Genomic DNA, 23763 nt, shown 5'->3' with positions numbered 1-23763 from the left:
GCAACCTTGGCCGCCGCAAGGGTGCCGTGGCACTGACATGCAGGGTCTGCCGATCGTCGTTCCCTGCAGTGCCTGTGGGCCAGTGCTGGCCTGGACCTGCTCTAATTATTAGAGGCCGAGCACGCCGAACGGCCTGTGGAGATCACCGCCGTCCTAGGCACTCCCTCATATTCACGAGACTTTATCGTGGCAGAGGAAAGGAACTGTCAGTGGGATATGAAGAACCTGCTGATGTCTTTGTCGACATGCAATGTTGATACCTCACCGGCGACTGACGGAACGGATCTAGAGCTTCGATAAGCTTACATATAGTCACGTCAACAAGCAGCCCGGGCGCTGTTCTTGCCGCTGCGCCTCAGGACGGAACCTTCCTGAGATGAATGCGAATGCGTCGGGTGTGGGCTCAGAAAGCATTGGAGCCATCCGCAGCAGATGGCACGCGATGTTTGCAGCAGATATTCATGGCTGATGGCTAGTACAGGTCAAACATCGTCATGCGAGCATCAGTAGCTTTCCAATTGCTCCACGGCCTATCTGCACATTCGGGCAACTCGATGCCTCTGGCATGGATCTTATGTGATGACCAACACTGGTCCATCTGCGCCTCTTCAATGCTTCGCACGTCTATACACAGCACCCAAATCCTAACATACGATACGTAGCGGCAAGATGGCACCCCAACCCTCCAACAATTAAGTCTGCCTCATCACCGGCGCAGCCAGCGGCATAGGCCGTGCCGCAGCCATCAAAATGTCCTCTCTCGGCTGCACGCTGGCGCTACAGGACATAAACGCCGCCGGCTTGACCCAAACCAACGAACTCTGCGGTGGCAATCACCATCAAGAAATCTTCGATGTCGCCGAAACAACAGACTGCAACAACTTCATCTCCAATATCATCTCCAAGCTCGGCCGGCTCGATCACATCTTCAACTGCGCTGGGGTGAATCCGACAGCTTATGCGTTGGAAGACACTACTGACGAGTACTGGGACAAGCTCATGAACACGAACTTGAAGGGGACGTATACCATCACTCGTGCAGCGATTCCGGTTCTTAAGGAAGGCAGCAGTATTGTGAATGTTAGCAGTATAATGGGCGTCAGCGTCGCTGCAAATTATGCCATTTACTGTGCTACAAAATGGGGTATCGTTGGCTTTACGAAAGCTCTGGCATTGGAGTTGGGTCCGAAAGGAATTAGGGTCAATGCTGTTGCGCCGGGATACATCGATACACCAACGAATGCTGGCGTGGTTGCTGGGCCTGAAGCTATTGCCGCGCAGACAAGCAAAGTTGCTCTAGGAAGGAACGGTATGCCGGAAGAAGTTGCAGACGTGGTGGCGTTCCTCTTTGGCAATGAATCGAGGTATATCAGCGGAAGCGTGGTCGAGATCACTGGGGGCAGAGCGTAGTTTTGGCCAAGAGCGAGAGAGCGCTGTTAGGGGGTATCTTTGTATTCTTGCACAGAGTCCTCGCTATACTACTCCTGTGAAGCGCCAGATGGCTCATCTCTTCTCGCTGTGGTTGCCATCTTTCTCCGAGTTGTGCTCGCGCTCAATCTTCCGCAGTTCCATTTCAATCAATCGTACACAGAAGTCTGCAACGTCACTGCCGACTCGCCAAGTCCGAAGGGTGACGCCATTGCGCTCGAGAATACTTCTCGCCCTGTCGAGGCGCTGCTTCCACAAGAACTCCTTCTTGCTCACGCTCTCTCCGGGACTCCCTGGAAGGCTATCATCATCGTATGTAGCAGATCGCCTGTTAGACGATGCTTGCCGAGCTTGCGTCAGAGAGTAGGACGTAACATTGCGTCGCGGCGGAGGCGGAGGAGGGGCATGATTCATGGCTGATGACGGCAGATTGAGGTCCTCGAATGACTTGACAGAACTCATTGGTCGAGCCAATGGAGATGTTGGCTGACTGCGACTACGAGAAGATTTGCGTGATGCGCTCTGCCCAAAGGACGAATCGCCTTGCCACTGCGTTCCGTACGATGGACGAGCTTTCGATAACGTGTCTTTGGCCATCTCCCGGTAAGTCCTGGGCCTCGTTGGAAGAGGCGGAGGCGGTTTCCTTGTTGATTCTTGTCTCGTGACTTGAGACAATGGCGATGGTTGATGGGTCTGTATTTGTGGGACGTTACTTGGCCTCACTGCGCTCGACGGTTTTCTAGGACGTGGAGGGGGCGTCTTCTCAGCATGGTCAATGGCCGAGATAGCTGGATCGGGAGGACCAGGGTGTCCTCGAAGACCTTGCGGCTTCGGGGGCGGTGGCGGCGAGGGTGAGGGCTTCTTTCTCGCGACAAGCTCATCTAGATCATGGCGGGCCGATGATGTGCGTGATGGCGGAGCTAGCCATGAACTGGACGGGGCAGTTTCCGAGAAGTCGATCAAGTCGCCCTCGGCTGGCTGCGCTGCCTGACGGGCCGGCAATCTTGGGCCGGTTCTACCTTGACTACCCCTTCTAGATTGCAGTGAATCGTTGGAAAATGCATCTGGGTTGATCGAACGTCTAGCGTGGCGAGCTTGCTCCTCCATATCCTCCAGGGATGCAGCGATGGCCGCCTCCAACTCCGGATCATCGTTGCGAATGTCCTGGGGACGCGAAAGCCGTTTGGACATAGCCAATGAATCGCCACTTTGATGTCGAGAGTGGTTGCGTGAATGACGCTTGCTACCACCTGGACTGCTGTCATTAGGGTCGAAATACCCGGTTTTCGAAGGCGTAGTCGTCACGTCTCGGATGAATATGCCCAGTACTCTGCCTGGATGATCCAATGCAGTTTCTAGGTATACCTCGAGATCAGCCTCGCCGCTGTCGCCGACCAGAACGAATTTCCTATCTGGAAAGTCGCGCATTATCTTCTCGAGAGACGACTTCTTGCGTTCTGCGACGGGCTCGAATATGCCTTGAAGCATGCCACTGTATTGCTTGAGGTGGAACGAACCTTGTGGTAGATTCGCCAGCTTGAAATAACTTGTCAAGACTGGGTACATCTGCCATGGTGAATTCGAAACGTAGTGCAACTTGACGCCCATATCGTGCAGAGTATTGTACCACTCTCGGACGCCCTCGATGGTGAGGTCGCCGAGTTCACGGATGAAGGCATTTCGAAAGATCTCTCTCGCCCCGGCGCTTATGGCGGAGTGCTTGATCGTGTCGTCGATGTCGCTGATCAAGCTCACACCTGTAGGGGAGGTGACCGCGACTTCTTCGGTAGCCGACAGCTTCTCTCCAGCCAAGACTCGTACATGAGTCGGGATGAAGTCAAGCGCTGCTCGAAAGGTAAAATGACCAGACGCATCTGTGTAGACGGTCAACTGGCGCGATGCCTGTTCATTGTAGAAGAAGGCACTGATTGGTGCGTTCGCCAAGGGGTTCGCCATGAACGGTTTGAGCCGCGTCATAAGATGGGTATTGGCAACAGCGAGCTCAGCAGAAGTCATCTTACCAGGCGCTTGCCAAGATGTTCGCTTCTGCATCGACGCAATGCCCGCTTGGTCCGAGTCCTGTGAAGTGGCACTGCCAATGGTTCCTGGCCGACCACGTGGCATAATATAGTCTGACTGCGCGTCTCCATAGATGCTGTCGGTATCTTTTGGCTGACTGGGTCTCTCGGAAAATGCGCCGCGACTTGCATACTGCTCCTCTTGTTGACCCGTACGGATGATGTTTGCAGCTTCGAGATTGATAAGATCTTCATCTTGTTGCTTCGTCGGGCTAGAAGCACGGCTTGGTGTTGCACTGGCCTGGCTCGATTCTCCTGGTCTACCATTGGAGGTGGGCGCTGAGATTCCCGAGAGTTGCCTGGCAAGACCAATCAATAGTCTTTGTTTCCGCGTATGCTGGCCCTTCGGTGGGGTGTAGATCCAGCCACGCACATCCACGTCGACTATGGCATTCACATCTTCTTGCTTCTCCCACTCGCGACGCCAGAACTCTTCTTCACTCAACTCTCGGCCGGGTGTAGTAGCTGTTGGTTGCTTGACAGCAGTCAGCAGCTGGGACTCAGCGTGGCACATTGCTCTGGTCGAGCGTTGCTCACCTTACTTTTGACATGTCTGCGGGCATAGCTTGGGAACAGAATCATCTCTTCATTGCCGCTACGCACCACTGCGACGTCTGGAAAAGCACCGGGACCATCTTCAGGGCCATGGGATCCACGGACTGTGTCACCACTAAAGTAGCTCTGCCGCAGTTCGTTGGCAGTCTTCAAGTATCCCGCTAGCTTCTTCCTCCTTGTGCCCGGCTCCCTCCCTCCTGAGTATTCGCCATAGCTAAGTCCGCTGTCGGCTCCAGTATAGGCCATTTTCGACTGCTCAGCAGCAGACCCATCGTTTGCTCGCAGACGAGACGATCTCGGGTGCCGTGAGATCTTGGAGGCAGAATATCCTGCCTGTCGTCTGAGCTGCTTGCGGAGGTGTCGGGCAACGAGGTAGCGGTAGATCTGGTCCTGTGCGCGTTGTCGAACACTGGGCAAGAATGTGTATCGCAGGGAGCCGAGTCCTGCTCTGACTTGGTTGCGGATGCTAGGGAGCCAGCGAGTCAAGGGGCGAACAGTTCTGGGTTTACTGTCACGCCTGAGCAGGCCGAAGAGAGTTCTCCAAGAGGGAGCCAGCGTGTGAACAGGTGCGAGAGCTGCACACCAAAAAAGTCTGTGGTACTGCTGTCAGCAGCAGCAGCAACAGCAGTGGTCGTGGCCATTCACAATCGCTGGTCCAGACACTCGGATCTGTCGTCATCCGCCAAAGAACTGCACACACATGCATGCTTCGTGTTTCACACGCGTCGTTCTTCCGCGCCACGATGAGAGCCTTTTGCGACCAGCCATGAAGCTCGCACACGCCACATCAACGTATCTGCCCAAGCCTGTGCACATATGTCCACGACATCACGATCGGAGGCCACTGGCGAGCTACGAATGTCATCTGCCGCGTCGTGTTCGTGTGGATCGACGACCTAGTGTCATCGCGCCGCTTCTCATGTTAAAACGGTGAATTCGCTGGCGAGTGGATAGTCACGATAGTCACCCAATATGTATCGCGGAAGCCACTTTGTTGTACAGGTAGATTCACGACAGCCAGTCCTTACGCCGGCTTATGTTGCCCTATAACTACACGGCATACTTCGCCTTATGGTGCTGTGATCCGAAAAGCTCCTAACGATGCCAAATACGCCGATGGACTATGCTTGAGCCGCAGAGATGGTGTGCCATCAATCGTCCGCGAAACTCTCCTCATTCACGAAACTTCCGTCGTTGCTTTCCTGCCGCTCCATCTCCGGAGCCGTAGTGCTCTGGGACAATATGCTCGCAGTACTGCCAACTCTCTGCAGCTTCTGGCGCTTCTTCACATGAACTTCGTCTTCTTCATCATCGCCCAGCTCATCTCTGTCTCGTTTGCCATCCCCAATTGATGGCGGAGCTGGGGATGACCTGTTCGGGAACGCAGGTGGGCCGGTAGGATTAGGCGGTCGTTTCGCCGCAAGGCCCTTCGGCAGCTTGCCGTTAGGTTTCTCCTTCTTGACCTTGTCCTTGAGGCCTTTCTTAAGTAGCTTCTTTCTGACACCGCCATTGCCTTTGGTCCCCAGATCACCTTCCTCTTCGTCGTTGTCCTTGCTCCCTTCCTGACTGGGGTTTGGTGTAGCTCCTCTTGAGCCGGCTGGAGTGCCATTGATCTTGGCCATGGCGTTCCTACTCGCCGCACGGCCACTAAGACCCATGCACTGCTCCAAGTGCTTGGCGAATCGTGTGATGAGCAGACTGCGTTTGCAGCTGGGGCATGTGTGCCAAGGAACGTACTCTCCCTTCCTCAGCTTCTCGTCAATCTTGCTGGCCTTCTTCTCGCCCTTCTCTAGCTTGCCCTTGTCCTTAGCCTCGGGCTCTTCTGTGGGTGATGGTGGTCCTGTACCGTCGGCATCGGCGTTTTCGCTTGCGGGTGTTCCGTCATCTTTCTTGCTGTTCTTCTGTGCCTCACGCTCTTTCTTAGTCAGGGGACGGCCGGTGACATCAGATTTGAGGAATGGATTCCCATAGATATCGTGACCTGGCCGCCGCGACCAAGCCTTCCTGTCGCAATAGTTTGTATTCGACGGCGGATCTGACGTTGCACCTCGGACTTTGGGAGCCAAAGGCGGGTCCAGCAGTCGCGGGAGCTTGCATGTCTCGCAATGTGGCAGCTTCGTGGTTGGGTCTAGCGACGCAAGAAGTTTCCTATGCTCTCTGTGCTGGTTGCTGACTATGTCGTGTATGATACTGGAAAGCGCGTCCTCGAGGATCTTCTGCGCGACGTCCTTCAAGGGCGCATTGGACATGTTGAGGTCTGGTGGGGTCGCGGTCGCTTGACGTTCGTCACGGGTGTAGATTGTTTGCGTAAAGCTCCTGCGGGCGGTATGCCGACCGGTCAGCGGCCCCTCAATAGTGCTCGTCGAAGCTCACTGCTATCGCAATGTGGGCATCGTATCGTGCGAGGCACGTGGCAGCGAGTTGGTTCTATTTCCGCTGGCTGGCAAACGTCGTTCTGAAGCATATGAGTGTTCGAAAAGTCGGCCGATGGCGTTGCCCTCTGAATTGTAGGTGCTTGTAATGTGTTTGCTATCGATTTAATGTTGCGCATCCCTTCGCATCGCCCTCGCCAACTGGAGACGCCGGCAGTGAGACCCACCAAATCGCGCCTCGCGTCTGCGGGAGTGCGGCTATCGGCAGTGCTTGCCGCTAGCTGTAGATCGAGTTCGGACCCTGCAACTTTTGAAATCTGGGGAAACTAGATGCTCAGCGCAGCCAGTTAGCGAAGAGATCAACGGTGCTCTTAATGCTATACCTCAGAAGCTGTTTGCAGGGCCACATGACCGGTTCCTCGTCAACTCGCTGCGCATTGTATGATCATTACATCGAACTTGAAAGGCTGAGCCGATCCTCGAGCAGACTGCTTATATCTCACAGCGCTTCATATACACCGAAGTATTGCTACAGTGAGGTTTCCACTGAAGCGAGCGACAGGGATGTTAGGGCTCCACGTCACAGCAACGTAACATCCACACTCGTGGTGATTCACCTTGCGTACATGTGTGCCGAAATCGCCATGCGAAGGAGCTCTCACCACACCACAATTTGCATTCCTTCTTTCAATTAGATCTTTCAGCTTTCAAATCCACAAGTTACACAAAGCCTAATCGACGATCTTCTCATCGCACAAGAGGCAGCGAACATGTCGTTCGGTGGCCGTGGAGGAGCAGCCGCTTTCGCTGCAGTAGGCGTTGGTGCGGCGCTCTGGTTCTCGCAATCTTCTCTTAAAAGCCCGACAGCGTGTGTCGCTCTCTTCATCCCGATCCGTAGCTTGGCTGACGATGGTCTTCAGAAACCCGATTGACACTCCAGCATCACACAACGTTTCCGATCGGATGAGTGCCGGTGGAGGAAGGAACGAGTACACCCCAGGCTATGCGACTCCCCGCCAGCCAGAGAATGTCTCCTCGCCGCATATTGACGAGGGAAAGAAGGATGAACAAGCAAGGGATAATCTCAAATCGAAGCATTATGAGGTTCATGATCAGAAGGTTTGTTTGCATTGGACAAGGCTGTGCCTGCGGTGTGTCCTAACGCGATGTTGCAGAGATGAGTGTGTTGTAGTCCTTGAGCTTTCGATTGTTGAAGACCCAGCGGATGCTATGCAATACCATAAAGCGAACAAAAGGCGCAGGAGGACAAGGCACTTAGCGCAGAACTGCATGGCAGCTGGGAAGCAGGGTTGGAGAACATCTGATGTAGGAAGATATCCGTGATCAACCTTTCCAAGCATGTTGGCGTTTGCGGCCCATACCACTTCTCGGGTGGCTGTCGAGGAACTGCTACGTAGCCTGTCGTAGCCGCCCAGGCTTGACCAATACACACTTAGACAGGGCCCTGAGACAGTGTCGGTCTGCATACCTCTACCATTCTCAGCAGTCTCAAGCCATCCACGTGTTGAGCTTCATCCAGTCCTCTTGTCATCGACTTCCCGTCGATCCTGCGTATCGAGGCTCGTCGAGCTCCTGTCCGAGTTGCTCCAGAGACTTCGGCTTTCTCCTTCTACTCCCCTCATGGCTTCTGCGACTGCTTCAAGCTTCGACACAACATCTTTGACCCCACTGTCGACCTTCCTGAAGTAAGCCTCATTCACAGCTCTCCTTTCGCTTGCAAGCTTGATGTCTTGCGCGGTCTCGTCTTCAAGCTGACTTCGTCCACTCTTTGCAGTACTGTCACTCCTTATACTCTCATCGGAGAGTGCTGTCGAAGTACTCGCTGCTGTGTCTGCTCGCTTCCTATGCTGATCTCTGCGGTCCATCGCCAAGTCCTCGGCGCCTTTGAAACGATTGATGTTGAGCTCAAGATCATTCTCGGCGCCGGAGGCCTTGTTCTCATTGCCTCGTCCCCAAGCGCGAGCCAGTTCTACCTGTGCTTTTCGTAGCTCGTCCAATGCTGCTGCGTGACTCTCGCCAAAGACGTGGGTCGAGCTTTGTGCTGTTAGTTCGACCTCGTTGAGGGTACTCTGCATCTCCTTCCATTTCGCCTCGATGTTCTTGTCGCTTGCCTTCTTCAAGGGCCGAAGTGTGCCATTCTCCCGCGATATATCTCCATTCGCAACGGAGGCCTCGTGGTCAGGATTAAAGGGTCGCGACAGCCCTGACTTTTGCCTGCTCAACGCATCGCGAGTCTGTCGGCTGGAATCATGGGTGGCAGTCCTCGATATGGATAGCTGCGAGGCATTGCGAGACGGAGGCCCTACAAAAAGCGTTGGAGCAGGCAGACGGTTTGGCTTGGTGTTCGCAGTTGGTGATGGTTTGCTCGAGGCCGCAGCCGAGCCGGCAGCGCTCATCGTACTGGACATGCGTGCTGCAGTTCAGAGGAAGTCTGCATCGCGCGCGACGGATCTACAGATAGGACCTCGTTGGTGAACGAGCAACCAACAGCGAGTTGGAGGACATGCGAGAGAGCGGAGGCGAGTTAGCTAAATTTGATGGAGAGTAATCAAGTTGCGGTGGTCCTCTGCCGCGACTCAGCAAACCACCTGAATCTATCGTTCCTCGTCGCCAACGTTAAGTTCTCTCGCACTGCATGTCAGTATGGTTGACCATGCTACAGATAAGAATCCTACTCCGTCGACCTGACCTCAGCTTTCGACCACTCGTGAAGTTGGCAACGCGATTGTCGACATCGGCTGGTTTCCCTGGGAAAATGCAGACAATGTCTCGATACACTGGACGACACCACAAGCATAACTCCCTCGGCCGAGTGCAGGTTATGGAATGCAATGCAAATTTGATCAATGCAGGAGGGTGCGGTAGTGTTGTTGGTATCCAACGACTTATGTCGTGTATCGAGGCAGTATGTTGGTCTACTGGAGTACCATCCCCTACGCACAAGAGGACTATCCGCGGTGGATGACCTAGTCAATTACCTTGCAGGAACAGCAAAAGTATTGATCGGCAAAAAGAATGGTCAATGAGGGGGTCGCTGTTGTATGTTAGTCGGCGTTCCAAGCACGTCGATGTGACTCGAGACTTACAACCCGCGACCTTGGCGTTAACGATGAGTTATTAGCACCACCTGATGAGTTGTCAGTGAATGCCAGAGTCTCCGGACAGCGCGATAACATACGCTCTAACCAACTAATAATGGCGTCAGTTATATGTTCATCCAGTTCGTGACATGTTCGAACGAACCTGAGCTAATCGACCGAATCGTAATTGATAATGGGCGCCAAATTTTGTAAAATACTATATTACTATAATTGGGTGTGCCCGAGGCTGCTCCGAGCAGGAGACAACTTAGGTCGACTCAGTGCTTGCACGGTGGCTCATCGCTTCGCATGATTAAGCGTAACGACCGACGAGCGCTAGCCATCCACCGTAGCGACGTGTGAGCTTGCGAACACTCGAGCGTAGGTGGTGGCGTCAGCGAGGAGGGAGTAGAGCTCTATCACCAGCCCTTAACTAGCCTTGACGCCCGCTCTGATTGGTCAACTTTGAAGTTTTAGGGTCACGTGACCTACCGTACTGTGCCTGTCGGCGAACTCGCAAATATATACTCGTCGCTATCGCCTATGTCGTCGTATAATAAGCACTATACGTCGGGTAGCGGTAGCGTAGATCGTACGCTACTTTATAGTCTAGAAGGGTTAGTAGAGAGCTCTACTCCGCTACGCTTACCTTTAGAGGTTCATAACCGCTAATAGCACATTTTAAATAAACAGCGTTTGCGGAACGACCGATAAGATATTAGTTTATAAGCTTTATATAGCTACTTAGCGAGATATACTATTATAAAGCGGTAAACTATTAAATTCGATAGATTCTAATAACCCGTAAACTCCTAGTATCGCTAGGATCGTACGGAAATGCTTATCTAGGCCGTAATAGGCTAGCGCCGGACTACCGGCTTATAATATCTTTAGAACTAGCTATGTTCTAATTATATTAAAATCTAGAACGCTCTAGATAGTCTAGAAGACAAGCTATAGAATTTAATAGAATCTACGAGATATAACTTCTTACAAATTCGCTTCTTATTATAAATAGATAGATAGATAGATTTGTCATTCCCCGGTTCTAGGACCCTATTCGGCCTATATAGGTATATATCTATTATTATATATAAAGGGAAACCTAAATAGGTGAAAACCTTTCCCGCCCCCGACCTCTCCTTATCTAGATTAGCTTTCCCTCTAAACGTACGTAGTCTATATTACTACCCTATTAGCCCCCGCTCCTAGCCGGTCTCGTCGCGCTACGCCGTATTCTCTCTTCCTATACTACTCCTACTAGGCGGTACTATTCTAGCTAGCCCTTCTCTAGTATCTAGTTCGTAATACGCCGTAGGTCCTTAACGTTATTAAGAAGTGCCCTAATCGTCCAGTTCCTCGCCTTTACTATCTACTCCCCCCTTCCTAGCGACTACCTCGGATAGACGAGGAGTACTTACCGTACATTCTAGGAGTAATAGCCGTAGGGGTAGCTAGTATTTGTATATTCTAGAACCTTCCTCTATAATAGGTACCCCTAGAGGCCGATATGTTCGCTTCGTAGTTAGGTTACTATACTACTCTATACCCTCGTAAGGCGGTAGTAGATAAGCTTCGGGGGGTACTTAACCGCGGATTTCGTAGCTAACTATTCCTTAGGTTATCCCGCTAGCTAAGGGCGTCTACTATACCCTACACCCTAGTTGTTCTACCTCTCTTTCTATAGTTGCTCTATAAACGACTTCTTACCTTCCTATCGTATTACTAGCTATTTGTCCCTTACCCGGTAGTTCGGCTCGTTTCCGGGTCGAATGCCCTTATACGCTAGTACTAATTCGCGGGCCCTTACGACTATACTAGCGATAACCTTCTATACTAGTTACTATACCGACTTACCTAAGTAGGAGGTCTATAGTCCCTAGATATATAGGTCGATCGGCGGTATAGCGGTCTCGTACTTAAGTATCCTTATTAGTATCGACTTATATACCCCGGTGACCTTCCTTAGGCATTAGTTTTAGATCTTCGCTAACGGCGCGACGAGTCCCTTTAATAGGTAGGCACTCTCGCCTAAGGACTATACTTAGCTACTATAGGTAAGGACTGGCCGTATAATAGCCGTATATAGAAGTCGTAACTACCGAAAGTCCGCCCCCTATATAGACGTAGTAAGCCTCTAGTATAATACTATATTCTGTTTAGCTTTCCGTATTATTACCTATACGTACTTCCTCTACCGTAGCGCCGGGTCTACCTATAGTCCGAGGATCCTAAGCTAACTTACCGGGTTAGTCGTGTACCCCTATATCTAGATAGAAGTATATATATTATAGAACCGTAGCCGGCGCGTAAAGTGTATTAGATTGTACTTTTCTAGGGCAAACCGAGCCCCGTGCCTCCTAGCCTAGTCCTCGTAGATCTTGTACTTCTCTTCTAGTAGCCTATAGTTCTTCTTAGTCGAGGAAGACTACGCTAGGATATTCGTGTCGTCTACAAAGCCGCTCGTAGCGGTGTTCTAGGATTCTAGGGCTAGGAGTAGCGTCGCTATAAAGAAGAGGAATAGGATAGGTACTAGCGTTAAGCCTTACGGGATTCTAGTATAGACTACTTGAAATAGGCTTTTGTACTAACCTACTAGGATCGACGTGCTACGGCTTTAGAGGTAGGACCGTACGAAGTTAATAAGCTACTTAGGGAGTCCTTTCGACCTTAGGATATAGAGTAGCCGCGGGTATAATACGTAGTCGAAGGCTCCCGATATGTCTAGACTAAGTAAGGATACTACCTTGTCTCTATTCCTATACTAGATAGCCTTTACCTAAGAGGTAATAAGTTCTATCGCGGATAGCGTCGACCGCTATAGGCGCGTACCTATCTAGGTGTCCGGGAGTAGGGAGTACTTCTCTACCGCCTCGGAGAGTCTCGTTATAACTAGCTTCTTAAGCGCCTTCCTAAGAGTATTAAGGAGCGTAATTAGGCGGTACGACTTCACCTACGTATAGCCTTCCTTTTACGGCTTACGTAGGACTACTATCGTCGATTGTTTAAATACTATCGGGTAGTATCCGGTCTATAGGTAGGCGTTAAAGATCGCTACGACTGCTAGGGCTAGTTGATCTCTATACTTCTTTAGTAGCTCGTTTAGGATCCTATCCGGCCCCGGGGCTTTCTTCGCCGGTAACTTCCTAAGTATAGCGGTAACATCTCCCTTAGACACATTCTATTAGACCGCTATACTAGGGGCTAGGGGAGTAGAGCTGTTTATATCGCTTAGATTAGCCTCGACTAGGGGCGGGAAGAACTTACTAGCTAGTAGACGCGCCTTGGCCTCGGGGTCGCTACCGGGCTACTAGGCGATTATAGCGCTAGGATAGAGAAGGAGGGGCCCTATATAGGGTCCTATCGGGCCTATTTTGCTAGCTTCTACACCCTCGCTAGCTTGCCGGCGATTTCTTCTACTATAGCCCTCTAGCCGACTACTTTCTCTCTCCGTATTATAGCTTTCTTCTATTAGTATACCTCCCTATATACGTTCTAGTCCTCCTCGCTATAGCTACTCGTCTATACCCGGCGGGCTCTCCTTACTCCTCTTACTATTATAGTGCACCTCGGCGTCTAGTATAGTTTAGACTATATCGTTAGTTAGGTAAGCGGAACGTAGAGTAAGGTCGCTTTTCTTATTTCGTCTATTAACCCTTAGACTGCCTCGTCTATCTCGTCTTTACTATTATATTACTACTACGCGATCTAGACTAGCCTCTCGGAGTCGTCGAGGTATACCTAGATATTGGCCTAGTAGGCCTTTCCCTAGTTTAGCTTAGGGGTTCTCGCTAGTATATATTATATCTATGTCGTAATAGAGGTCCTAACTAGTATATAGTCTAACGACGCCTCGAGTTTATGTTCGATCCTATAGTAGGTTACTATATAGTAGTAGCTATCTAAGATCTAGGAGAGGTCGATCGTACCTTAGAGTCCCCCTCTCTTCTAGGTACCTAGGTCCTTCGGGGTATTAAGGGCAATTACGTTACTCGCTATTAAGTCGAGTACTTCGTCGGCTATAGGGTACGGCTATATAAGGCTTTCCTAGAAAGGGTAGTATATATTAAAGTCTCCTACTACGATGTGGTACCCTTGTCTCTTAAGCGTACTGTCTAGGTGTCTATAGACCCCTAGGTCGCGGCTAGACCTCGAGGCTAGCGGTTATATATATAGGTTGTATATCTAGGTACTACCTATATAGAGGGAGGTAATATCGCCCCCGCCTTCTTTATCTACGTAGTATACTACCTCCTAGTCGGATTCTAGTATGTCCTTACTAATATAGAAGTACGTACGGGGTCTACCGTCGCCTCGTAGGTATGTCGTATAGCCTAGTAACTTATAGGTCGTTAGTCTCTTATAGTACGGGTTAATCTATAGCTCCTAGATTACTAGGACGTAGTAGACGTACGGGTCCGCCTCGTATAGGAAATAGTTCTAGACTATATCCTTACTATAGTTAACGTTATACTAGATAATACTAAGCGTATCGAGGCTAGTTATTAGTATCGACAATTATTTCCTCTATAGCGTCCTATATCCTACTACCTTATACGTCCTAGTCTACGCCTATCGGCTATATACTAAAGGGGAGCCGGGCCTAGTTAGATTCCCTCACCGTAGCTAGTAGAGTACGTAGCCTCCCGTACGCCCTAGGTTACGTATCCTTTATATCGTTCTCGGCCCTAGGGCGCTTATATCCGACCGCCGCTAGCTAGTTCCGGTAAAGGCTAGCCTCACGGTCGCCGTAGAATCTTAGGGCGACGTTTCTGTTTGTGATTGCCTTGTTTTTCGCTAGTTTCCGCTATAGGCATTCCGCGCTATACGATAGGTAGTACCCCGGACAGTTCGCGTACCGTCTCGTGGCTAATATATAGTCCCTAGATATATAGTCTCCTATATAGTTCGAGCAGGCCTACTTGTTTATACACGTATAGGTTTAGTGTCTATACTATTAGCATTTGAAGTATTAGAGGACACGAAAGGATAAGGAGTACTTTTCTACTATCTTAAGGCTATATTGCTAGATTAGGCCTTATTCTATCCCTAGATCCGCCGCTTTCGCGTCTTATAGCTATACTATTAGCGCCGAGGCCTTCTTACCTTCTAGCTATTTCCTATAGAGCCAAGTCGCTTTCTAGATTAGAGAGTTAAGAGTAACCGGGTTATCCTCTTAGAGAGTACGTAGGTAACCTTAGTTAGTTAGGTCGAACTCCTTAGGTATATCGTAGACTAGGATCGTAAATTGCTTTATTAAGACCTTCGCTAATACCGTAACCTTAGATACCTACTATAGCTATACCTCTAGGCACCTCCTAGTAGTAGTAGAGCTAGTATAGATCTATAGAGTGCCGTTAGACTATTAGTTTACTACGACCACCCCTAGTTAGTTAATTAATTCGCTAGGCGAGCTCCTTATTCGATAGCTTCGCTACTTCGGCCTAGTCTTCCTTTACTACAATACAGATTATAACTATATCGTACGTTAGGCGGGGGCCTAGTGTCGAAGCCGCGACCGATACCTAGCTATAGAGGTGTTAATTCCGGGTGGCCTTATTAATCGCCTAAGACGTCGTCCTTATTTTTTATCACCCTCGGTAATACGATAGTACTAGCGCCGTACGTAGCTAAGTAATCATTACCTATAGAGACCGGTATAGGAGCTAATCGTTAGTTTCTATACTTTTTACGTCCTCTATAAGTTGCTACTAGTTGTCTTAGGGGAGCTTCGCCTATAGAGCCGTAGGCGCCGGTAGTACCGTAGCCTAGGCTACTATTACCTAGGAGTTACCTAATGTAGCTAGGCACCTCCGCGGCGTTTAGGGCTATAGAGCTAAAGAAATAGGGTAAAGAGAACTTCAAGCTGTCTAACTTAAATAAGGTAGAACTCCCTTAATTCTAGGGGTAGTAGCCTACTTTATAGATCGTTAGAATAGCCTTAATAAGAGCTTTCGAATATATCGTATTAGTGATCCATATCTTATATATACGGTCGCCCTTTAGGCTTTTATGCTAACCGACTAGGATCGACGTACTACGGTTTTGTCTTATTATAAATATACTACGTAATAGATTACGTAGTATAGAAGGTTCTAGGAGTCTATAATCAAATATAAATAAGAGTAGAATAAGCCCTCTAGATAGGACAAGTACAAAAGTAAGTCTACTACTCTTAACTACTATTACCTCGACTATTATACTCGATTTATTACGACTATCTATAAATATCCTAAGGCTAGCTTCCGCTACGAACACCTTTTAATAGGTTATAAGCCCGGTTTAACTCTTAGCCTACGGAACCTAGTCGTCCCTACCGATTACGAACTATAACTACGCCCTATATATATATATATATACGACAAGCGGCGTAGCGACCGAAGAAACCCGAAGAAACAAACGAGAAACGGTAAAAATCGCGCGAGTCTACTAGAAGGTCCGATTTAGACAGGGATTCCCCGCGTTATAAATAAGCGGGCTATACTAAAAGGGAAACACCCCGGATATCCTGACATCCCGGCAAAAAATCAGCGCTAGTCTCGGCAAACCTTCCGTTCACGGAAGTACCCCGCATTTCGAAGCTACGAGGATAGCGACTTATTATAATTATTACAACTTTGTAAATTCAATAACTCGACAACTCTACGACCTAAAAATACAAACCAACCTGTTTCCGGATAGAGAATATACGACGAATCTAACTACAGAGAGCCTATAGCGTTATAAAGTCCTTTCGGAGCGCTATCCTATCTAATTAGGAATTTTAGCGTTACTAGTAGTATAAAATCCTTATAAGGAACCTACTAGCAATCCGTATACTAATACGCTAGGACGAAAAATGGCGAAATCTAAGGGCGGGAGCCTACGAAAGTAGCTAAAGTATTGTGCCTATCTCTCTATAAAAGGAAAGGGCGATTTTTAAATAAAGCTCTTTACTTTCTAAAGGACGCTTTTTAAAGATGTCTTCAAACGATAAGACATTTAATATTACGCGTCTAAGGGGCTAATCTAATTATAAATTTTGGGCCCTAAGGATACAAGCGTACCTTACAAAAGAAGGCCTAAATAAGGCTATAGAGGAACCTATTATAGACGATAAGGAAATTAAAAACAAAGCGCTCGCCGTTATTAGGTTATCTATCGAGGACGGGCCTCTTCTACAAATTCAAAATAAGAATACGGCCCTAGAAGCGTAGAATTCCTTAGAGGACTTATATAGTCCTAAAGGATTTAATTCCTCGTTCTTACTTTTAGGAGAGCTATTTAATACTACGCTCTCTAAGAGTAATAACTCGGTAGAAAAATATATAACTACGATTCGCTATCTATACGACGACCTTAAATCTAAAGGCGTCGAGTTGCCTAATACCGCTATAATAGCGTAGACTTTAAATAATCTTACGGACGAATACGAGTCGTTTGTTACCTCTATTAGTGAAAGCCTAAGAGCTAATATAGAGGCTTATTCTCTCGAAGAATTGTTTAGTAATTCACTAGACAAATCGCGAAGATATAGCGCTAAAGATAAGGAAGATAGCGCTTTATTTGTCGGCAATTCTTCTAAAGGAAAGCCTAAGAGATACGAGCCTAAACGGCCGGGAAATAAAGGTCCTAAACACGCTAACTCGAATAAAGTATGTTCCTGTTACGATAAAAAGGGACATATCGAATCTACGTGTTTTAAGAAGAATCCTAATCTAAGAAATAAGACTTTTAAGAAAAAGGATAAGGATTCTAAGGAGGATATCGACGCGCTATTCGCTAACTCTAACGAGCTTAGCAAAGTCGAAGTACTATTCTCTAATATAGAGGACTTAGGCGGCAAAGAATTTAATAATACCGCCGTTTTAAGCGTAAATAGCGATAAAAATCGCGATAAAAGCGCTAAAAGTACCGAATTTATTCTAGATTCGGGCGCTTCCCGGCATATTATAGTAAATAGAGACTAGTTTACTACATTCCGGGATACTACTACCGTATTACGGTGGGGTAACGCCGGGAAAATAGTCTCCTACGGGCAAGGAGATATAAAGATACGCTTTAAAGACACTAATAAGGTAGTTCTTCTTAAGGATTGCCTTTATATATGCGAGTTCGGCGTAAATCTTATAAGTCTAGCGTAATTAGATACTCGTAATTACTATGCCCGTCTTAAGTGTAACGGTTTATAATCGTGTTAATATAAGGTAGCTAGGTACGTAGGAAAGAGGAGCGTAAGGTACGCCGAGGTTATATATAGCCGAGGCGCGCTAGTGACGCGCGGTCGCGTGACCTATATACTAGCTGACTATTCACTAGGCCTAGGGCCGTAATACTACCCCCCCTTTAAAAATCGCGCTTAGTCCCTTAAGCTCGTATTATCGCTACTACGAAAGTAGTGTTATCCTCTATATCGTCATTTCTATCACTTCTATTATCTATTCTATCCGCTGTCGTATCGTCGTTACTACCTCGGTCGGTATTATTATATCCTTCGCGGTAGCTAACCTAGCCTATATAAGTCGTAATTTCGTGCTTACCGTAGCGATTTACGAACTCTATAAAAGAGTTCGTTATAGCTTCTATTACTTATGTTAAGGAAGAGCTATAGTACCTATTACTAACTAATGTTAGCGGTGTAGCTATAGTTACTAAGTTAAGGGAAGATTACTATTCGCGTTAACGCTTATCTTATACTTACCTACTATCGGTTTTCTTTCCTAAAGTAGCCGCCTACGGGTCTTTACTTATACTAGTCTTAGGCTCGTAGCTCTTAACCGGTAGTAGAGCTATAGGCACCTACGTAATTAGTATACGTAGCCCTCCTATAGTTACTAGGTTAGACGTAGCTATTAACGAAGCGTTTATAGCATCGCTAATTATACCGTCTTCGGGTATATCCTCGTTCGGAATCTACTCTAGTAGTAGTATAAAGCCGGCTAGCCTATCCTTCGTAGGATAGTTATAGTAGAATTTCGCGATAGAGGCGGCGGTAGTATCTACTAACTCCTTAGCGGGCTTCTAAGTAGGCTTACTATAACTAACCTATTATACTAGATACTCGTATCGTCTCTCCTTCCTTCTACTACGTAGCGCTAGTCCCGGTAGTAGCGTACTCTTTATATCTAGTATCGTATCTAGTAACTAATACGTACTTATATCGCTATTATCGTCTTCTACCTCTATAGGTGCTAGTAGTAGTTGTACTTAGCCTAGTATCGGTTTATATACCGGCACTAGTAGGTTAGCGTAGAAGCCGTTATATAAGTTACTTAGCGATCGCGGTAAATCTAGGCGATACGTATCGTATAGTAGTACTTTAGTAATCGTATAAGGTCCGGTATAGCGGTAGTTAAGTTTCTTTAACGGGCGCTTAGTACGCTATTTACGAGTACTAAGGTTTACTATATTACCTACTTTGTATTGTATTACGATCGTACGGTATTTATTCGCGTACTCGGCTTACGACGCTTATACTATCTCTATCGAGTCTCTTAGTTTATAGCGAAGCTCTGTTATACGCTATTCTAAGGTATTTACTAATTCTATATCTAGGCGTTATTTATATAGGAGTAGCTATATAGGTAGGTTAAGCTCTATATCCGCGTATCTCGGATTCTTACTAATATTAGCTATAAAGGGGCTTATACTAGTCGTTTTAGAGACATACTTATTAGCTATAAATTCTACGAGCGGTAACTAGTCCGGCTAGTCATCTTGTGTATAGCTAATAAATACGCGTAGATATTGCTCTATTATCTTATTCGTATTCTCGCTCTGTCTATCGGTCTTAGGATAATACCCGGTAGAGATCTTACGCCTAATCTATAGTAGTTTATAAAGGCGTCCCTAAAAGGCTGAAATCTATTAAGGTCCGCGGTCCGATATAATCGTCTTTAGTAATCCGTAGCGTAAGAAGATGTGCTTAATATAGACGTAGGCAATGTATTTAGCTATCATTTCGAGAACTAGAATATAGTAGTGCTCCTTACCTAGTCTATTAGTTACCGTAAGCGCATTCTCGTACTATTAACCGTCGGCCGTACACTTCGCTCTAGGTAAGTCGATAACGAAGTCTATAGCGACATTATTCTAAGTATCGAAGGGGATAGGTAGTAGGGCTAAAAGTCCGTACTATAGTTCGTTAATGCTACGGCTATTACGATATATCCGGTAGGCGCGTACGAAAGATCTAATAAAACGGGTTATCCTTAGCTATATACAATATCGTAATACGAGCCTACTCGTAGTAGTCTTACCTAGGTATCCGGCTACCGGTATATCGTAAAAGGCTTTGACTATACGTGTATAGATAGTGTTCTCCTTATCCTCTATAGGTAGAACGAAGAGGCTATACCCGCTATATCGGTTCTTAATATATATTATGCCGTCGACTAGTATTACGTACTTATCGTCTATCTTGTTCTTTCGGAGTAGTTTTACTAGTTCTCCTACCGCGAGTTAGGTAGTAGCTTCGACTACGTCATCTTGTTCGTATAGCTTACTAATATCTACTACTAGGGCTTTGTCTATAACTACTCCTTCTACTTCGGATACGGATAGTCTTAGGATCTAGCTTACGCTAACCGATAGGAAGTATTCTAGTTTTAGTAGCACCCTGTCCTATTAAGTATAACGCGGATCTGACTTATTATATAAGATAGCGTCTAAGGAACGTCGAGTAAGGCTATCTAGCTTCGCTCCTTATACTCCTAGTCGGTATACGATCTTAAAGAAGAACTGTAATAAGAACTCGGCCTACCTAGCTTAGCGTCTATTTAGCTACTTAGATATTATAAAGTATTCTAAGTTCTTATAGTCGCTATAGACGAGTATAGGGTAGCCGCTTAGGTAGGTAAAGTTCTCGAAGTCTAGTTTATCGATATCGCCGGCTATTAGCTCTAGCTTCTATTCCTTAAACGCCTTAACGATTACGAGTAACTCCTTGTCGTAGATATCGTAGTTATACTCCTACGGGCTTATCTTTTTCGATAGGTATACGATAGGGCGGAGGATATCGTCCTCGTTATATTACGATAGGACTACTACGGTTATAAAGTCGCTTACTATTAAGAATATATAGGCCGTAGGACAAGTATATAGGTGTAGGTGTGTTATATAACTAGATCACGTGACTAGGGTTTACTAGCCTATAGGCTAGTAAACATCCGGATACCTAGTATCCCCTACGAGCGCCCTAAGCAAAAGACCGCTAATAATAGTCTAACCGCTATAGTAGTAGTACTACCGGCGGTAAACGCCTAGACTATTATCTAAGCATAATAGATAATAGTCCGATATAGGAAGTATTATAATAGTATAAGCACTATTACTTACCTTACGAACACAAACACGAATATAAACATTACGGTATAAGAATAGTATAGGCATTTTCCTTATAAGCCCGTCCGAATACGCCCTCTATAGAAGTAGATAAAGGACCCGAAGTCTCGTATTACTTTATAGTAGAGGGTAGGGCAAATAGACATTATATATTGTTAAGAATATATAGGCTAGTAGGGCGAAAAGTACAGGTCTAGTGGACCCGTACTTAGTCACGTGATCAATGATTACGTAACTAAGCACGTGACTAATATTTCCTAGCCCGGGCTAGGAAACATCTAGACACCTATAACTAAAACCTATACTAATACCGGCGATACTATATATAGATATACGCTATCCTATTAGGTCCTTCTTTGTCTTTCGTATAATCCGCCGTCTTCTACTACTACGTAACTCGTACCTCTTTAATAGGTTATAAGCCCGAGTTAGTAACTCGGTGTTTCACCCTCGACAAAGTCGTATTAGAGTTATTCCTCTTTAGAACAAAAGGAAGGTAGACTAGAGGCCGTACCCGCCTTATATAGGAAGCTATAGCCGTACTATAGGTATATATAAGACGTAAAAGAGCCTAGTAAGGCACTATTAGACTCCGAGTTAGGGAGCCTATACTAATACCTTAGACAAGTAGGCGAGCTTACTAAGAAGAGTCGCTCTCCGGACATCGCGTTTGTATCGACTAACTATTTATTCTAAGAGAGCCGTAGTGTCTTAGAAACCCCCTCTACTAAGAGGGTTACGCTATAGTGTCTTAGTACTAATACGATCCTTACCGACCGACTTTCCTCCTCTTCCCGGCGGATAGCTATCCTCTCCGCTATTAACCTCGCGTTCGGTTTATTCTATTTCGATCCGATCGCGTACGACCAAATATATCCTTTTACCTAAGGGTAGCTAACCTATCCCTTAACTTATAAAAATAGAGAACGAGACTAGGTTTATAAGAAAGAGAGCAGCACCTGTTCTAATAAGAGAGAACTACGAAACGTAGTTCAAGCTAATAAGAATACACCTAGTATTAAAGTAGGTTAACTAGGTCCTCGAAGACATTATTACGGACATTCCCGCTACAACCCTATCTATAGCGACACCCTCTATATTATCGGAGTCATCCCTTCCTTTAGATTAAGCGATAAGGAAGGTATCGTATAGACGGTACAATGTAACCGCCCTATATAAGATATATATCTGTCTGTCGATAGATAACTAAGAGATGATATACGAGATCCGGTATACAAAGGAGTTATAGGAATAGGCTAAAGCTAAATATAAGAGAAGACTTCTCGCTACTAGAAGAAGTTTGCTTTAGTAATATACTAATTTCGTAATAACAGAGGACTAGTCAATAGATAACGCCTAGTAGGAGCTTAGCTCAATTGTAAGGAGGGCTGTTTTAATCTCGACTTAGTTCTAAGACATTAAGACTAAGGACAGAAAGATCTAGTAACTCTTAGTAGCTCTGCTAGACTCATTTGGCTCAATTCGCGATACAATTAATGCCTAGGTGAATCTCTTACTACAAGACATTCTTATAATTCTTAGGGAGAAGCAAGAATTAATGATTTATTAAGGGACAGCTATGTTCGCTAAGAAGGGTTTCTAGGGCAAGCTTACGTGCCATCTCTATAATAGTAACCATTTTATAAGCAAGTACCTACACCTTTCTATAGCTTAGTAGGCTGTTAGGAACAAGGACAAACTAGCTAGGGTTACCTACCCTACTAAGAGACAACCGTTACTACCTCGTAGGAGGTCATTATTACTAAACCTTCGTAATGTCCTTAAGGTAATAACGGACCTTACAAAGTAGATAAAGGAGAGCCGTAAGCCAAAGGCCTCCTCTAGTAAGCCTATAAGGGCCTATACGACCTAGGAAGACGTATTAGACCCTAAGATACTATTAGAAGATGATAATGTTAATAAGGTTACCTATTCTACTATAGAAGCTAAAGGCAAGTACCCCTTGTCCGAGTAGTTACTTAACTCTTATACATCATTATATATAACTAACTAAGATTTACTATTTAGGACACTAAAGCCTCTTTAAAAGAGGAAGTAGATCAAGGTTAGGGGTGGCTATCTATAAGCTACATATATAGGAAGTGTAGTAATAGGTAGTCCTTCTAGAAAGTAAATTGTCTTAGAAAATGTCCTGTTTATTCCTAGCCTTAGAGTTAGTCTTGTTTCGTGGAATTAGTTTGGCTAATAGTTTGCTATCTAACCACCTAGTTTTACCCTAAAATCCTTGTCTAGTAAACCCGTTGTCTAGACCAAACTTCGAGGAGGAGTACCGTTTATCTACTCGATCTCGGAAATTCTTAAGCTATAGTATACTAGTATACTCTCTTAAGAACGTGACGGTACCGCTATAGCTAACACTAAGTCTAAAGATTAGTAGGAGCTATAGTATAGAAGATGTACACACCTTAGTAAGGGACTACTAAGAAACCTATATAGAGTCACTAATAAGAAAGATCCTATTCCTGTTCCTTCTAAACACCAGAATTGTAAGGTCTGCTCCCTTATAAACATAAGGAAGTTTAAAGGACCTACTATAGAGAGGAAAGGGGAGAGGCTAGCCCTTATCTCTATTGACATCTTTGGGCCTTTTTAGGGCGTAGTCTCTAGGCTAGGATATAAATATTAGCTTGAGATTATAGACAACTTCTCTAGGAAGAAGTAGGTAATCCCTTTAAAGGCTAGGAGCGACGCTCCTATAGCCCTACGGGATTAGAAGGTCTAGGTAGAACGGCAGTCAAGGTGCTTTCTATCTACGATCCGTAGTAATAGTACAAAGGAAATTCTCGCCTTACTAAAAGAGTAGGAGAAGGAGTTTAGTACTTAGATAGACACAACTAATGCCTATAACTCTCTTTAAAATAGACCTATAGAAAGGTCAATTTAAGC

At 46.5% G+C, this 23763-nt stretch overlaps 5 protein-coding genes across 5 annotated transcripts; 2 read left to right on the top strand and 3 right to left on the bottom strand.

The window, feature by feature from the left end:
• Positions 1-750: 750 nt before the first annotated feature.
• Positions 751-1410, top strand: CLAFUR5_00762 (3-oxoacyl-[acyl-carrier-protein] reductase FabG; the record flags this gene model as incomplete). Its single annotated transcript, XM_047899910.1, has 1 exon — positions 751-1410. The coding sequence occupies one exon, from the start codon at positions 751-753 to the stop codon at positions 1408-1410; it is 660 nt and encodes a 219-aa protein (XP_047756146.1).
• Positions 1411-1503: 93 nt separating this feature from the next.
• CLAFUR5_00761 (Phosphatidate phosphatase APP1) lies at positions 1504-4307 on the bottom strand (the record flags this gene model as incomplete). Its single annotated transcript, XM_047899909.1, has 2 exons — positions 1504-3981; positions 4044-4307. 2 exons carry the CDS (start codon positions 4305-4307, stop codon positions 1504-1506), a joined length of 2742 nt encoding a protein of 913 aa, XP_047756147.1.
• Positions 4308-5212: 905 nt separating this feature from the next.
• Positions 5213-6310, bottom strand: CLAFUR5_00760 (uncharacterized protein; the record flags this gene model as incomplete). Its single annotated transcript, XM_047899908.1, has 1 exon — positions 5213-6310. The coding sequence occupies one exon, from the start codon at positions 6308-6310 to the stop codon at positions 5213-5215; it is 1098 nt and encodes a 365-aa protein (XP_047756148.1).
• An 893-nt stretch (positions 6311-7203) lies between these two features.
• On the top strand, positions 7204-7614 carry CLAFUR5_00759 (uncharacterized protein; the record flags this gene model as incomplete). The annotated part of the gene is made up of 3 exons (XM_047899907.1): positions 7204-7301; positions 7354-7552; positions 7609-7614. 3 exons carry the CDS (start codon positions 7204-7206, stop codon positions 7612-7614), a joined length of 303 nt encoding a protein of 100 aa, XP_047757280.1.
• A 351-nt stretch (positions 7615-7965) lies between these two features.
• Positions 7966-8862, bottom strand: CLAFUR5_00758 (uncharacterized protein; the record flags this gene model as incomplete). Its single annotated transcript, XM_047899906.1, has 1 exon — positions 7966-8862. One exon carries the CDS (start codon positions 8860-8862, stop codon positions 7966-7968), a length of 897 nt encoding a protein of 298 aa, XP_047757279.1.
• Between the last annotated feature and the right edge of the window lie 14901 nt (positions 8863-23763).

The sequence above is a fragment of the Fulvia fulva genome, chromosome 1, assembly GCF_020509005.1.
Source record: "Fulvia fulva chromosome 1, complete sequence".
NCBI classification, from domain to species: domain Eukaryota; kingdom Fungi; phylum Ascomycota; class Dothideomycetes; order Mycosphaerellales; family Mycosphaerellaceae; genus Fulvia; species Fulvia fulva.
Note: the sequence above shows the minus strand (reverse complement) of the source record. Positions and strands in the feature narration are given on the sequence as shown.